This window comes from Haliaeetus leucocephalus, unplaced genomic scaffold (assembly GCF_000737465.1).
Source record: "Haliaeetus leucocephalus isolate CR32 unplaced genomic scaffold, Haliaeetus_leucocephalus-4.0 Scaffold849, whole genome shotgun sequence".
Lineage (NCBI taxonomy): Eukaryota > Metazoa > Chordata > Aves > Accipitriformes > Accipitridae > Haliaeetus > Haliaeetus leucocephalus.
The window spans coordinates 2,732,246-2,747,388 of record NW_010973285.1 but is presented as its reverse complement, the minus strand read 5'-3'; the positions used below and the strand labels follow the sequence as shown (position 1 = coordinate 2,747,388).

Genomic DNA, 15,143 nt, shown 5'->3' with positions numbered 1-15,143 from the left:
TGAGCCCGGTGCTGCTGCCCCACCACCCCAGGACTGCCCACCCGGCGACCGAAGGCGGGCAGGAGAACATCCTCCGCCCTTGAAAGCCCTTGCCTCGCCTGTTTCGTTTGCTCGTTCTGCCACCTCCTGGTAAGTCTAATTCTGACATGGTAAGATGTGCCATGAGTCTTGCCCAAACAGCAGGCCAGACCAGAAGAGTAACTTAGGGTGGAGGAGTTTGCTGCAGATGCCTCTAGTCCAGCTGCAGCCCAAAGTAGGGCTACCTTCAAAGTTAGATGAAGTTGCTCAGGGCCTTCTCCAGTCAAATGTGGGAAACCTCCAAGGATGGAGACCCCACAACCTCTCTGGACAACCTGCTCCTGCTTGATCCCCCTCATGGTGATTGGTTTTTTTCCTTACATACAGTGAGAATTTCCCTTGCTGCAACCTGTAGACTTGGATGCTCATTGTTTTGGTGTGCACCTCTGAGAAAAGCCTCGCTCTATCTTCCTATAACCCCAATGGAAGTGTTTTTATGTGGAGCTGGAACTTTTAATGGACTAGATTTGAGCCCCTCTATACTCTATTAGGTTATTTTATTTCCCCTCACCTAGCTTCTGTGCTCCCTCACTTGGACTTTTGTCTCCATCCCATTTTTTCCACACACACTCTTCTACCTAATCCCTTCTAACACAGCGGTCTGGTAAGACGACGACCTAGAGCTGAACATGAGGCAAGGTTATAGGCAGATTAGTGTATTAGCAGGAGTCTTCCAGAAATAGCTAGAAAAAAAAGCCCCAAGGTTTCAGGCACACAAGCCCTCTTTCAGATCTGATGCAAAGACAGTATGCTAAGTATCTCCTTTTCTAGCAAACTTTGCTTTCCATTTCAAGTCATGTATCTTCTATTCTTGCCTCTCCCCTTTATTCCTTTCGTGGTCCTGTTTCTCCACCTAAGGACTCCACAATTACAGTTCACTTTATTTCCACACAGTAACTCATACTGCTCTTACTCTAACACTTTGCTGCTACATGAAATTTGCCATTCCTAATTTTGCCCAGAACTGCCTTTTGATTCTGCTTTTTCCCCAGAGTAGCTTATGAGTTATAGGACTTTGAAAAATGGGCAGTTTCTCTTCTATTCACTAATTGCTCCATTTTGTTTTAATTCAAAATTCTGAAGCAAGCTGGTGTAAGACAATCCATCCTATTTTATGTGCTTGTTCTCAGGACGAAGTTCTTCCAATGCATAAGTCTTTCTTGCATTAGCTGAGGTCTCAGTCATTGCAGGAGACTTTCATCATCCTGTGAATAGGAGGAGGGAGTAGAGGGAATACTATTGTCAGCTCCATAGAGATGGATGTATTGAATGATGACAGCAGAGAACCAGGCACTTAAGTGGCCCATACAAGTGGTACGAAAACACTGTGGCTGTTATGACAACCCACCGATCTGTAAGCCTGGCAGAAAAATCGTTCTGCATTTGGATTGTTTATGTTTGCTTTTTAAAAATTCATTATTAATTGCAGTGACCTCTACTAAATTGAATTATCTGGATTTGGGTGAAATGTGCCTATCCTGTGCTTTGTGTTTTGGAAGTGTCTATAGCTACCCCATAAAAATTTGGACAGCATTTACATTCCCAGTGCCCAGAGTGCGATGTGCAACACAGGAAGAAAAACTGGTTACAATACCTTATCCTCTAGATTGGCACCTGCCATTTCCTTTTCAACACTGAGATCAACTTCACATGATTCTTCAACTTCTGTTATTTCTGCATTTAACAAATAAAGCCCCAATAAAATGCAAGAGAAAGGTATCAAAGCATATTCTGACTAGCGAAACAAAGGCCACGCTTTTTTACAGCTACTCACAGGATGCTGAAAATGGAGATTTACATAATTTGGAGTTACATAATGGATTCTAGGCTGGGGTAAAACAAATTTGGAAGCCAGGATGGCACAGGTGGAACAATCAAGTTTTTCCTACCTTAAAAATTAGTAGTGTTTCACTTACACAAATTTGAAGTATAGCCATATCACTAAAAATGCTCTGCAGCAATAGTTTTTACAGGACTTTATTTGCATTTTTTTTGCAAGAAATCCATGCTACCTTTTACAGCTGAAATTATTAGGATGTCAATCCTGGTTTCCAGGCCTTCTGACAAAAATTGGCTGACTTGGGGAATGGCCTATACTGCAATACAGACTTGCTGTGGAGCTAAGCCTCAATGATGAGAAAGTGTATGGAGATATGCAAATCTGACTCAATATTGCTGAATGCAGGCATGTGCTACAGAAAAGGTGCAGTGGAGGCAAACTATCCATTTACTTCAATGAAGTTATATGACAATTTACACTATCTGAGCATTTGCCCAAAGACAACTTTTATTACATTATCTTCTATTGATTCTGGAATACACTGAGAAAGCTTTCCAAAAAAAACAATCCAGTATCAATTATTTTAGCACTCTGAATATGTAAAAGCATCAAATTTTACTCACCACCAGGAACAGATTCCAAGATTTCACTGGCACTACATCTGTGCTTCACACTTAATTCCTCAATGCTTTCCTCTGGTGATCTGTCTTTTTCACTCACTTGTGATGTCATTACAGCAACATGGAGACTTTCAACTAGAGAGGAAAACATGCAGAATTACAGAGGCCCCTTAAATAGCTCCTTAATGCATAAATCAATGATACAGAATCATAGAATAATTTAGGTTGGAAGGGACTTTCAGAGGTCATCTAGTCCAATGCCCTACTCAAAGCTGGTGGAACAAAATTGGGTTGCTCAGAGCTTTGCACAGACAAGCTTTTAACATCTCCAGAGATGGAGACTTCACAGCCTCTCTGGACAACCTGTTCTGGTTTTTGACCACCCTCACAGTATATAATTTTTCCTTTCATTTAACTGGAATTGCCGGTGTTCTAACTTGTGCCTCTTGCCTCTCTCTCATCCTATCACCATGTGCCTCCGCAAAAAAATCTGTCTTCTCTGGATCCTCCTATTACACAGGAATGAGATCCCGCAAAGCCTTCTTCTCTCAAGGCTGAACAGACCAACTATTTCAGCCTCTCCTCAGATGTCACCTTGGCCAAGGTGACAGCCCCCTAGTCACCTTGGTGCCCTTCGCTGGATTTGCTCCAGTTTGTCAATGTCTCTTGTCCAGAGGAGCCCAGCACTGGTCACATCAGACTCTGCCTGCTTACATATGATGTTATACACTAAACATACCCCTTATCTCACAGTCTGGCAGGTGCCACCTTGTGCATCTGACAAGCATAAACTTGAGAGACTTCTCTTCAATGCCCTTTGCCAAGTTTTGACACCGCCAGTTCTTGACACTTGACAGAATAGCAGCACAAGGCAACAACACAGCTGTACTTTGTTACCTTGAATTATCTGCCCATGTGAAGGGCCACCAGTCCACTCTTCCCATGCAAACTCACCTTCTTTGAGTGCCGCTGCCAGCAATGAAGCAGCCTGTGGAGTTTCTCCAGAATCAGGTTTGACAAGCAGGTGAGGTTCTACATGAACATCCTCAAACCCACTCATATCTCCCAGTTCTGCATAGATATGCAACTTCTCTTCCAAATAACTACAGATCTGCTGGTCCTGGTTACTCAGTAATTCTGTCAACAAAAATTGAACACTGTATTAATATTTTTTATCCTACAGGCAAAGCATGATCTCCATTCAACCTTCTAATCCTTACGCCACATAGACATTGCTAGCTCGAGCTAGGCCTTTTATAAGTGGCCAGGAACCAAATTAATCCCATAGTCTGTCCTAAAGAAAGCTGGCAGAGACCCTGGCAGAGAGTGCCCTGATGAGGGGGCCTTGGCTGCGCTCTGTGGTCCTCAGCTACCTCCTGTTGCACCCACAGTGATCAATGCTGGAAAAGCACTTGGCTCAGGCAGCCAAAGATGTGCTGATTCAGTGCCTCAACGTCAAAGAAGAATACCTACTCTCAGCAGAGGATGCCCTTCCCTGTGGCTCTCAACAGGAAGGACATTGCTGGAACTTCTCTCCTTGCAGAAGCATAAAGATGTGGAATTTAGGTGTAGGGGAACTAAGGAAGCAGAATTTATCCCTATCAGCTACATTTTCAGATAAAAATAACAGCAGCAAAGGATGAAATGCCATTAATAAGCACAAAGCCACACAATTACTGAAGATTTGAGGTATTTCCACAAACATGAAACTACCTGCTCCTGATGCAAATCTGGGAAATTCAGTGTTTATTCCGAAAGCATTCATTTTTCTTCTTCTTTTTTACTCACAGTAATGTAGCAAAAATATAAAATGTTTCGGAAAAAAGGTTCTCTTTCAAAACTCACATTATACCATCAGATCACCCCAGGTTTCTCTGCTGTGACTCTGCCTATTGAGCCACTCTGAAAGCACCAGCCAGTATGGGCACATGATTCATTCATCCTGAACTCAGGATGCAGGAGCTCTCAGAGTGGCAGGAAAAGTACCACACCTTGACATTTCTGAATTCTGGATGCTTTGGCCTCAGCAATACGTCTGTCCTCATCAGATTCACTCATTTTTCCTTCTTCTTCTTCCTCTGGACAACTTCAAAGATGAAAGACAAAGGTGAATAAAGCAAAATCTGCACATCATACATTCATCTTCAGTACAGTGTTGTATTCATAATAAACAGAACACAACATTAGCACCAACTTTTCCTACAATCCAGAAGCATGCCATTTGTCCACTTCTTTAGAAAGCAGTAACTGGACATAAACCAGACTGAAGAACTCCTTTTAATTCTGGCAAGGCTGCATCGTGCAGCAAATGGGTGGTTGGCCCTCAAACAGGTTTGCTGTGCTAAGCATAATTTTGGGCCCCATAAGGAGCAATGTTTTCCCTGCCATTCGTAAGGAGCTGACATGAAGATAACAGGCATGATCGGGGATTGCCCCAAGATGGTTGTATGGACACCTGCAGGACTCTGGAAAGCATCCAGTGCCAAAAGCAAAGGTGAGGGAAACTTACAATGGCTGGTAAGGACACCGAATGGGGAGTGGGAAGGGTCTGCTGATTCAGTGGGAAACCAGAAGTAACACGGGAAGTTTGGCTGAAGTGACAGTGAGGTTTTGGGGTCTGTGAATCCTGAGCTCAGAGGAAAACCCAACCTCACAGGATGTATCCAGTGCAATGCAGAACAGAGAGTACGCTGCCACAAATGTCCAACCAATCTCCCATCTGCTTTGGACTGCCAGGATGAAAACCAAAAGCCTTTTCCTCTACCTTTCCACTGCATCTTGAATATGCCTCATCCAGTTGTTACGTTCCTCTTTGGAGTTGGTATGAACCTCATACATCTCAGGCCCTGCAGATGAAGCGCTGATCAGGAACATCCCCCTCTCTTCGTTGGCCACTTCTCTTACTATGAGCCTCTGAAGGGAGATAACGGAAGGCTTCTGGTCCTGGGGGAAACAGTCACAGCACACGCAAATAATAAATGACTCTCTTATAAAATATCACACTTTCAGAAGAGCATGATTTTCCAATGAATTGGAGTAATTCTAGTCCTGGTACAGTAAGACTATGTATGTTCTCACCAGGTGTAAAAGGCTGCAAGTTTTGAGTATTTGGACATCTTTTTAAACTATTTTTAAAAATACATTATAGTATTTATGAACAAGTAAAGCACTGGGTATGTGCTAAAAAGTAAATCCCAGAGGCTCAATGATACTGAAGCACAGTATTCATATAATGTTTATATTTATATAGTTTGGGAACTTCTCTCCATGACCTTTCATGCATATTATGTGTGTTTACTACTACATTTGCAGTTAAAATTATTCTTCTGTTTTGTTTTACAGAACCAGAAGTTAAAATTTATTTTAGATAATTGAAAGAGCCTGATCTACTTCCCACCTTCATAATCAGATGAGGTTTGACACTAAAAATAGCATTCTGTTATTTTCACCCATCTTCCTAAAAAAATGACTTAATTTTGAAAATAAACTTAATTTTCCATATACTGGCATATTACTTTTCTGAATACAATACCAGGATTTTAGGGGAAAAAAACCCCATTATGTGGGAATAACTTAGAAAAGGACCTAATTTTCAAGAAATATACAAATAAAAGTGCAATGTGTATATTCAAACATCTGGTAATATACTTACAACAGCTGCAAAGATGTATTTTTGATCTTTTTCTTGTAAGAACAGTAGTACATCAGTTAGAAGCAAAGCTAATGTCTCTTAAAATGAGAAAAGAAAAATAATGTTTTTTAATTAAAGTCATTACAATTATAGTTAATTTCCTCTTTTATCTTTAAAAAGAGAGAAGCCTTGATCAATAAATATCCCACAGAATCCTACAGTAAACTAAACAGGAAATATCTGGATTAGCCTATGGTTTGCATGAAGCAACTGCACGTCATCACTTTGCATCTCCCAGGAACGACCACACTTTCTGCCATCTACCCTCCTGCAGCACCATGCTGGAACACTAGCCCAGGGAAAGAAGAAATCCTCACTCTAATGTCAGTACAGCTTCCCCTAGCCACTCACAGGCAACCTGGCAAAGACCGTCCCACATAAATTTCGTTTTGCCTACGCTGTAAAATATACAGCACACTATTACACTGGTAAAAGTATTTCTGGAATAACGATGAACACATAGCTTTATAAAGTTTTACAGCAAATATTAGTAAGCTCCAAAAAAACCCAACCCCTACATGTGATTAACACCAAAATCAAATTCTGGGCTTGCATGTAAAAATGAGGCTCCAGCCAAATGTGGCTTCAGATGTTCTTTTATGCTGTGGCTGTCCCAGCACCACTGAAGAACAGCATGTGATTTTTCATGCATTATTTTCAATGGCAAGTACTGTAAACAATATAAATGTGTAAGTCAAGACTCTATGTTATGGAATGAAACTGCAAACCGATGAACTAAAAGGAGGGAACTGGAAGAAGAAATGCAGCTGACAGCTTTGTATGTGAACTTGTCTTCTTACAGTGGATTACCCACAAGCCATGGCAGCTTCTGGATCAACTCTTCTAGCAATTAGTGGCATATTCTCAATACCATTACCTCAGAAATTAATGTTTGCAAAAGAGTGTAATAAAGTATTTTCAATCTTAAAGCAACCAATCTTCATGTGTTACTGGCAAATAAAGAGTTAAAGGACTTTACTGCTCAGATGGAATACCTTTGAAACGACCAGTCGCTGTCTTCCAGTACACTAAACCTTCATGAAGTATCATCCTCTCTTTCCTCATCAAGTCTTGCTTCCTAAAAACATGGCCATTTTTCAGCTTTGTGTATGTTTTGTTTTCAGTTCTACTGAGAATTTCCAACAGCTTTTGCTTTTTTTCATATTCATTCACTTTCAAATCTACTGCTGCAATCATGTCCTTAATTAGACGAAGGGCTTTGCACAGGTCTTTATGTTCTGCTGTTCCTTCTGTATGAAACAAACAAAAAAAAACCCAACATGATAGTAGTCAGCATATTCAGGAGAAGATATCATCCCCTACTTTCTGGGAACAATCAACATGATGCAAAGCTTAAATTGATAAATACATCATTTTAAGTTAAGAGGCATCTACTTTTATTTTACTTGCCTACTAAAAGATGACATGTACCTCAGATTTATTCATTAGTCAGAACAACACATGGAATAGTTTCCGACATATTTATGAGCTGTTAGCACTTAAAAATTTAACTGGCTAAGTAAATCATATAGTATATTACTCTTCTGGCTAAGTAAAAAAAAACTTGAAGCAGGATTGCAAGCACAAAGTGTTTGCATTTGGACAAGGAACTTTCTGTAACGCTCATTTATTGCCCATTTGGGGGGCAGTATCTGTAAGTTATTAGTATTTCTAAATGCTCTATGAAATTCCAGAGGTCATTCAAGCTTTGTTTGAAAAACTGGAGAGTAACTTATGAAACGTTTGCCTAGCCCTATTTACAAGACTCCAGAATTAATTTCAAAGAAGGTGCAGATGCATGCCTGAATTAGTTCACATACTCTAGTCAAGATCTTTTCCTAAAACAAGTATGCTCTTCTGGACTTCCGTGGCTCACCCGGCTGGAATATTGGAAATCTTCGCAGCCCAGCCTTGACAAAGACTACATACACCAGACACCCTGTTTAGGTGATGTTTGCCCGAACATTAGATATTTACGTTGCCCTGGTTCTCCACAGAGCAGTGAATTTCATCTTTTGTTATATTGTAGCAGTGCATATTCCTTAGGTTAGAAACGCGCTAGAATTCCAGATATGAAGCAACACTTTAGCTTTTATTCACCTTTTGAGTATTGCAATATCCTTTCAACCAGAACAGGGTATTTGGTGATTCGCTGGGTGACGAGCAAAATGCACTCAGGGATTCCTCGGCGTCGCGCCAACAGGTTACTATTTCTCAGCTGCACAGATACAAATATATACCTTAAGTAGTAAATGCGTGTTAAACCACCAGTGGACTAATAAGAAATATGATCTAAATGCACTAGAATAAGCTAAAACAAAATGCTGGGTTATCTGAACCAGCCCCAAGGAACAGTTGCTGCCCTGAGGGATGAGGTGTACTATAACAGGAACATGTGTGTAATACATACTGGATGCCAAAGGTTTCTAAAATTTGAAAGAAAAATGTAATTTATAAGCTCACTGGTTAAAGAGGAAAAAACTTTGCCATTTTTATTAGCTATTAAAAGTGAGTTACTGAATATAATTTCAATCCTAATCTAAGTAAAAGCTACGTATCTTTTTCCTGAGTATTTTGTCAATAGTGATCACGATCCAAGTTTTTATTAAACTTACTTTAATAAAATTCTGGAACTTCTTGTTTTGTTGCAACTCTTTAAAGAGATTAACAGCTTCTTTTTGATGGCTGCAAAACTCTCCGTATATTTTCTTCATTTTAGTTGCATTTTCCTCTGAAAACTGAAGAAATTAATAAGTGAATTGTGCTCAACATTGTGCCTAACAGGAAAGTGTATACATTTAATTAATGTATTTTGTACAAATATGGAACTTCTATGCTACTTGTTTCTCAAGTTCTCTGAATTTCACTAACAGGGCCTGTCACTCCAGAATGAAAATGGGCTAGCTGTTTTCGGGAGCAAGAAGAGGAATGTAGGCTGGAGAGAGCACAGGCAACCTCCGCTACAGTCTTGTCAATAACAGCTAGAACAATTACTGTAATTCACCTCTTTGCAATCACAATCCCTTTGAGACTTATTTGCATTTGTCTGATCTCCATACTGCTTTTAGACAAGATAACGGTTCAGCTTCTTTATTTCAGTGGAGTGAAAACTGACTGACCAAAGGTGAAAAGCCACACTGTTCTGATTGCAAGGAACTGAAGGGTGACCAGTGAGCAGTTCCTGTTCTGCAGCCACCATAAATACGCTGTGACCACCCCTTCTCTAGTGAGCAGCAACTTGAGATGCACCATGCCAGATCGCTACAAGAAATGAACACGTAGTTTCTTTTCCATCATCAGGCAATTCTTCACACCTCTGCTCAGCTGTTAAAAAAGTGAATCCATTGCTTCCATTTTTTGCAGTCCATGGCATGATGGCAGCATCCTTCTAATGTGAGCAGGACCAAGTTCATCATTCTCCTTATCACCAGTACCATACAGGTAGAAGTTCATCCCAAGTTCGTCACAGTTACCTGTCAGACATTATCGCCTCTCATTGCTACTTCACCCTGCAACCATCTGGAGGGAACAGTCTTCGAATTTTATGAGGCAACCATAGCCCTGTTCTTGCCCACAAAAGTTTTTGACATCAATACATTGTTTAATTTGGGAACCTTGAGTACATAAAGGATTAAAAGAGCTGATGCGTCTACCTGCTGCACAAGGATGTCTCCAATTCTGCTGATGACAAAATTACGTTCGCTCCCTGCCTCACATGATTCCTGCCGTCTCTCCTTCATTCTGCAGAAGAATTGCCTGTGCATCTCCAGTAGCTCATCTAAGCAGGGGAATATTCTGTCCACTGTGCTGTGGTCCAGCTGCAGTTCTTCCTTCATCCCTCTCCTGAATATTTCAGACATAATGAACAGGGTATGGATGTGATGCACTTCTGTTTGCATCAGCTCTGCAGTATAAAAGAAAACAGCATAGTATAGTAATCACCTGAACATTTTGCACACCTTGTAAGATAGACTTCAGCAATATGCAAATATACAGTCATAAACATTTTTTTCTGTGTGAGCCTCAAACCTAATAGATTATGTCAGTAGGAAGACTTAATTTGTCTGGTTCTGGCACAGTTCTCTCAACTGTACCCCACTGAACAAGCTGGGGTTGCAACTGCTTGAGCTGGGGATTGGATGAGGTCCCTTCCAATCTCAACCGTTCTGTGAACAGGGCAGACATGTCCTGGTAGTCGCTACTCACCATTTCCTTAGCTCTAGGACAGATTGTAATTTGTGACAAAAATGTTCTTTGAACCTTCTTATTGTTCTGAGTTGAAGCATTCATTCTTCTGGACATAAAACATGTAGGTTCCCTCTCTATTTTCTACACCAAATTGTTTTTAAACCTATATGATGCTTTGAAATACTGACCAAAAATGACATCCTGCCTCTTGATGACATCCTTTTCTTGCTTGCTACAGAACACTGGATCCACAACAAGACTCCAGGACTCTGCCTCAAACTCTTGTGCATCTGTGCGGAGATCAGTCCACTGAGACAAATCCACATCATCTATGACGAAATGTGTATCTCATTAACACCAGGCATATGAACAGTAAGGGAAATACCTTTGCACATGCAAATTTATTTATATAGTAAGGGGAACACATCACAGGGATGAACTTTAGACAAGGCTTCTGCAAACACTGGCAGTGGCTTTACAACAGAGAAGCTTGCCAGATACTAATATCGTTAAGTGCTCTTCGTTTAGCAGATGAAGTGGCTTCCTATACCAACTAAGGAGTTTTTCTATTTTGCACTATCCAATACAGGTTATAAAATGCAACATCTGTGCAATAATTGTCACCTTCCATCATAAAAGAATCCATTGAAGAAAAGGTCCCTAATGCTTGTAACATCTCTTCAGACCGTGACTTGGGCCTCCAGGTGCTAGTCTCAGAGTCTTGTTCAGAAAACGGTGTAGGTCTTCTACAGCAGAAAAAAAAAAATTCCCACATTTATTTAATGGTTTCTATTTTCCTAGAAAAGCTGAATGATCTATTTAGCATAGTCCCCTGGCAGCTGCCCTCTACCTTTCAAAACTGGCACTGGGGACACTTTTGGACAAGAAGTGGGGCTGTGGCGAGCCTTCCCTCCTTCCAGCAGACAATCCGACAGGCACAGAGGAAGAAAGCACCGGGGAGAGCACCATCTGTGAAATGTCTCCAGGCAGGGAATCTGTGAGGCAAAGCACAACACAACATTTTGACAAACAATGTGGAGTATGTCACTAACAGCACACTTACATTGAGAAATACTATCTGGTGTTCATATTGATCAATACTGGGTATCGAGAATGTCCCCTTGCCATGGTACAAGATCGTGATGCTCTCCCACGGAATATAAAGATAAACCTGTAGGCAAAGTGGAATAGCTCCAGCGGGGGTATTATTGAGAATAAAACAATCTCAAATCATACATGCTCTAACACTGCAACCTGAACATAGCAGATCCAAACGTATGTGCATATGGTAAATGACATACTCAAAAGCACGAGACAGAAATGACTACTTTTGATTTTCATTCTCACTGAAAAGAAAACATAGTAAAACTCCCACTCATTTTAGTAGAAGATGAGTTAAATCAACAGTATTTTCTTCAAAAAATCCTACTCATATTAGAGACACACACACTTTCTTACAGATACTGAAATGAAAACTAGAAACCACAAATGTTACAGGAAAGTTCATGTTGTCGGTCCCGTGATTTTTAACCAAGGCTTAACTTAGAAGTGCTAGGTTTACACCTCCTAACTTACTTGTAACACCGGCTTGGGGTTTGTTTTTATTATGGTACCTCTCCTGGGATTTCTGAAAAAAGAAGAATTTTATGAAATTGCAGTGAAATCATAGCTGATAACACATTGAGTAGTCAAGTCAGTAACTCACTTCCATATATCATCACAAAAAAGGGCTTCAAGAAAGTGCTCCTAAATTATGGTCCTAATTTATACCAGTAACTAATAAATCCAAGTTATTAGTTATTGGTAGATAACAATATTCAAAGTAAAATGATATCATTTGTACTACAACACAAAATCGAATCTGTTTATTCTAAACCGAGTCACTGAGCTACAGCATTCTACTTTCGCTGTACAAATATTGCCTGTTGAGGCTGCAAGAAAAGGAGTTCCCATTGAGGGCTTTATATTCAAATAAACTCGAAGCATTTGTGGCAGGGCACTACGTGAGGAAGCCTGGGTATCAGAGGCAGAATTGATCCCCCTTCCAAAGTGAACTTTTGCAAAACCTGTAGTAAAAGCCTTCTGTGCTTAGGCATGCATTTCACGTGAGGTGGGTCAGCGAACATTTTCTGCACCTCATTCTTGTTGAGATAAGCTGGGGGCGGTGGCGGCTCTTGTCTCCACTTGACAAATAACCCACTAGCCCCAGTAATTAAAACTGCCAGTTCAGCTGTCCTAATGCCCTGAAGTTGCCCAGAAATTTGTGCAGGTCTATGATGTGACAGCTATAACCAAAATAAATAAAACCACCTGATTTATGTCCAGTTTAAGGCTTGTTTATGCTGGAGAGTCTGTACGGAAACATGTTCTCCCTGCAAGCCACCCTGATGCAAAACCCAGCTACACCAGAAAGACACACTCCACTAACTGGAAAAATTACCTGTATCACTGTGGCACACTTCTCTACAAGTCCCATTTTGTTCCATGAGGGCAGAAGCCTTACACATCTGGTTTTGAAAATTATGTCTTTGTCATGACAACCTCCCCATGCATGTATTCCTACTTAAAATAAAGGCATATCCATCAGCTCTAGCACTGATTTTGCCCTGTCTGCAATGGCAGCTGAACACTGGGAGTGACTGCCTAGGCAGGCTGTGGAGTCCCCTCCTCCAGAGATTTTCCAGAACAGGTCAGATAAACATCTGCCCAAATTGTTACCTAGAAGTGAGGCTGCCTGAGGGTGAGGAGATGGACTAGGTCGCCTCCCCAAGTCCCTTCCATCTCTTCTTTCCATCAGTCCAGACATACAGGATCCCCCCTTCTACACAAGGGGCTATCTGTGGTTTTGAGGAGCTTTTCTTTTTAATCACTTTTGCATACTTCCAGGCACACCATTTCACAATTTGAGCTTGCAACTCTTCAAAAACAGAAATATCTCTCTAAACTCATTTCTGGCCCTCTTCTAAAAATTATTGTTCAAGCACAGTGCTCCCTCTGTTGCTCGTATTAGACATTTTGACACCCTCGCAGCCCTTTGCATACAGACACTGGGTCTGGACAGGCTGTGTATACTTTCTTTTTTCCTTCATGATGTTTCCAGACCCCTTGGAAAGCAGATAAGCTCTAGTAAGAACGGTGCGGTATAGGAGGTTACCTTGGTGCACACAGGAGCACACTCCTTGCAGCTCTTATGCACAATCATGTTGCAGTCTGAAAGAGAAGGCACGTTTCAAAGCCTGGCATCCAACAGGGTCCCCAGCCTGCAGAAAATGTTACTCTGAGGCTTCACCTTTTTCCCTCCCCCAGGTCCACTTACTGAAGTAGCCATGAGGATGCTTTGATGTTACAGCCCCTGGCTAGAAGGAAGTTTTTGTCTAATGTGCTGGGGGCTAGGAGATGGCTGTCCTCCCTTCTGATGCTGTTACCTGCCATCCTTCCTCCCTCTCCCTTGCCAACCTCAGCTCATTACATAAAGGAGGTACATCCAAATCTAGGCAAGGTTTCTTTTTGAAACCAAACACTGAACCAGGATCTCAAAGCAGGATTCGGAGCACTGTTAGTTCACATGCAAAAGCCAGCAACTACTTACAAGAGCACTGTAGTGACTCCTTTCCTAGGAGGGCCTTTTCACAAGCCATACATGGGATAACTCCTGAGAAAGTCCCATTTGTAAAATTGTGCCTGTTCAGTTTCTCTTTATCTTTGGTATCTTTATTTTTTGTCTTCATCCCCAACAGCAGAGGCAGGAAAAAAGAAAAAAAAACGGGGGCGGGGGGGTGGGGTGGGACACAACATTAGAAAAGAAGATAAAGTGATTCAATCTTAAAACCACTAAAACATTCCTTTTAAGAGCAAATGATTCTAAAACATTTATTCCCTGTCCTGGAAGACTTGTAACAGTATACTATATTATTACATCCAACATTGTTGAAGTCCTAAAATGATGCAGGCATTGCTTTCACTGGCAGCTAAGCCAGCAACCATTACCAAGGAAGACTGGCAGAAATACATTTATAAAGCTGCAAAAAGGGAAGGGCCAAAAAATAAAATTTAAGAAGTGTTATTGACTTGCTGCACATACAAATATTAATGCCTACATCTCCCTGAGGCATACATGCAGACTCGTGCCTCTGCAGTTAAAGCTGTAGTTCTGTAAATTTAGACTTGTCTTTAGATCTTAGAAGACATTAGAAATAACCTATTTTTAATGTGTGTTAATTAATAAATTCTGCCTATTTTTACAGTACTCCTGATGGTGTGAATATACATTTCTCCAAGCAGCCCTGGTAGTTATTCTTTAGGAGACACAGGCTAATCTATGGCTGCTGGACCAGACATACATGTTCACAGCCAGTTCTGCCACTTTTGAAGATACAGCCTCAGCCAACCATCTTCACATCCATGTACGTCAGGATATCCTGAGGCACAGGAGTGCGTACTAGAAAGCCTGCAAAACTGCCGAAAAGGCAGCTGGAAAGATCCTGTAGTCCAATTCCATCTCTCAAGCTGCTAATTGATGCCGTTAATCTAAATTTCAGATGTCTCAAAATTAAACCACAAATGTTCTAACCTACCTCCCATAGTATGTACGTTTGACTGCACAGGCCTCAGTAACTCTAAGCAGTGCTTAATCGTGCAAGAAGTCCCATTAACTTCAAATAAGGCAAATTCAACTGATTACATGCCAATGTAGAGGTTACAGACTCAATTCCTTATTGAGAGTAATTGCAAGTACAGGCCCATACCTCTTAATTTTATTTAACGAAGAAGATTATTTCTTAAAGGC

The 15,143-nt window shown here is 41.0% G+C and overlaps 1 protein-coding gene across 1 annotated transcript in view; it reads right to left on the bottom strand.

Moving 5' to 3' along the window:
- Positions 1-15,143, bottom strand: part of ARHGEF28 (Rho guanine nucleotide exchange factor (GEF) 28) — a 99,076-nt gene that overhangs the window by 24,318 nt on the left and 59,615 nt on the right. Inside the window, exons 18-33 of the mRNA XM_010582869.1 lie at positions 13,947-14,079; positions 13,512-13,567; positions 11,933-11,984; positions 11,208-11,352; positions 10,982-11,103; positions 10,546-10,686; positions 9,823-10,073; positions 8,785-8,907; positions 8,270-8,387; positions 7,165-7,419; positions 6,131-6,207; positions 5,243-5,421; positions 4,470-4,564; positions 3,433-3,615; positions 2,482-2,613; positions 1,673-1,758 (exon numbers count right to left, since the gene is read on the bottom strand). Of these exons, the coding sequence (XP_010581171.1) occupies positions 1,673-1,758; positions 2,482-2,613; positions 3,433-3,615; positions 4,470-4,564; positions 5,243-5,421; positions 6,131-6,207; positions 7,165-7,419; positions 8,270-8,387; positions 8,785-8,907; positions 9,823-10,073; positions 10,546-10,686; positions 10,982-11,103; positions 11,208-11,352; positions 11,933-11,984; positions 13,512-13,567; positions 13,947-14,079 (2,148 nt within the window). The remainder of the gene's footprint in view (positions 1-1,672; positions 1,759-2,481; positions 2,614-3,432; positions 3,616-4,469; positions 4,565-5,242; positions 5,422-6,130; positions 6,208-7,164; positions 7,420-8,269; positions 8,388-8,784; positions 8,908-9,822; positions 10,074-10,545; positions 10,687-10,981; positions 11,104-11,207; positions 11,353-11,932; positions 11,985-13,511; positions 13,568-13,946; positions 14,080-15,143) is intronic.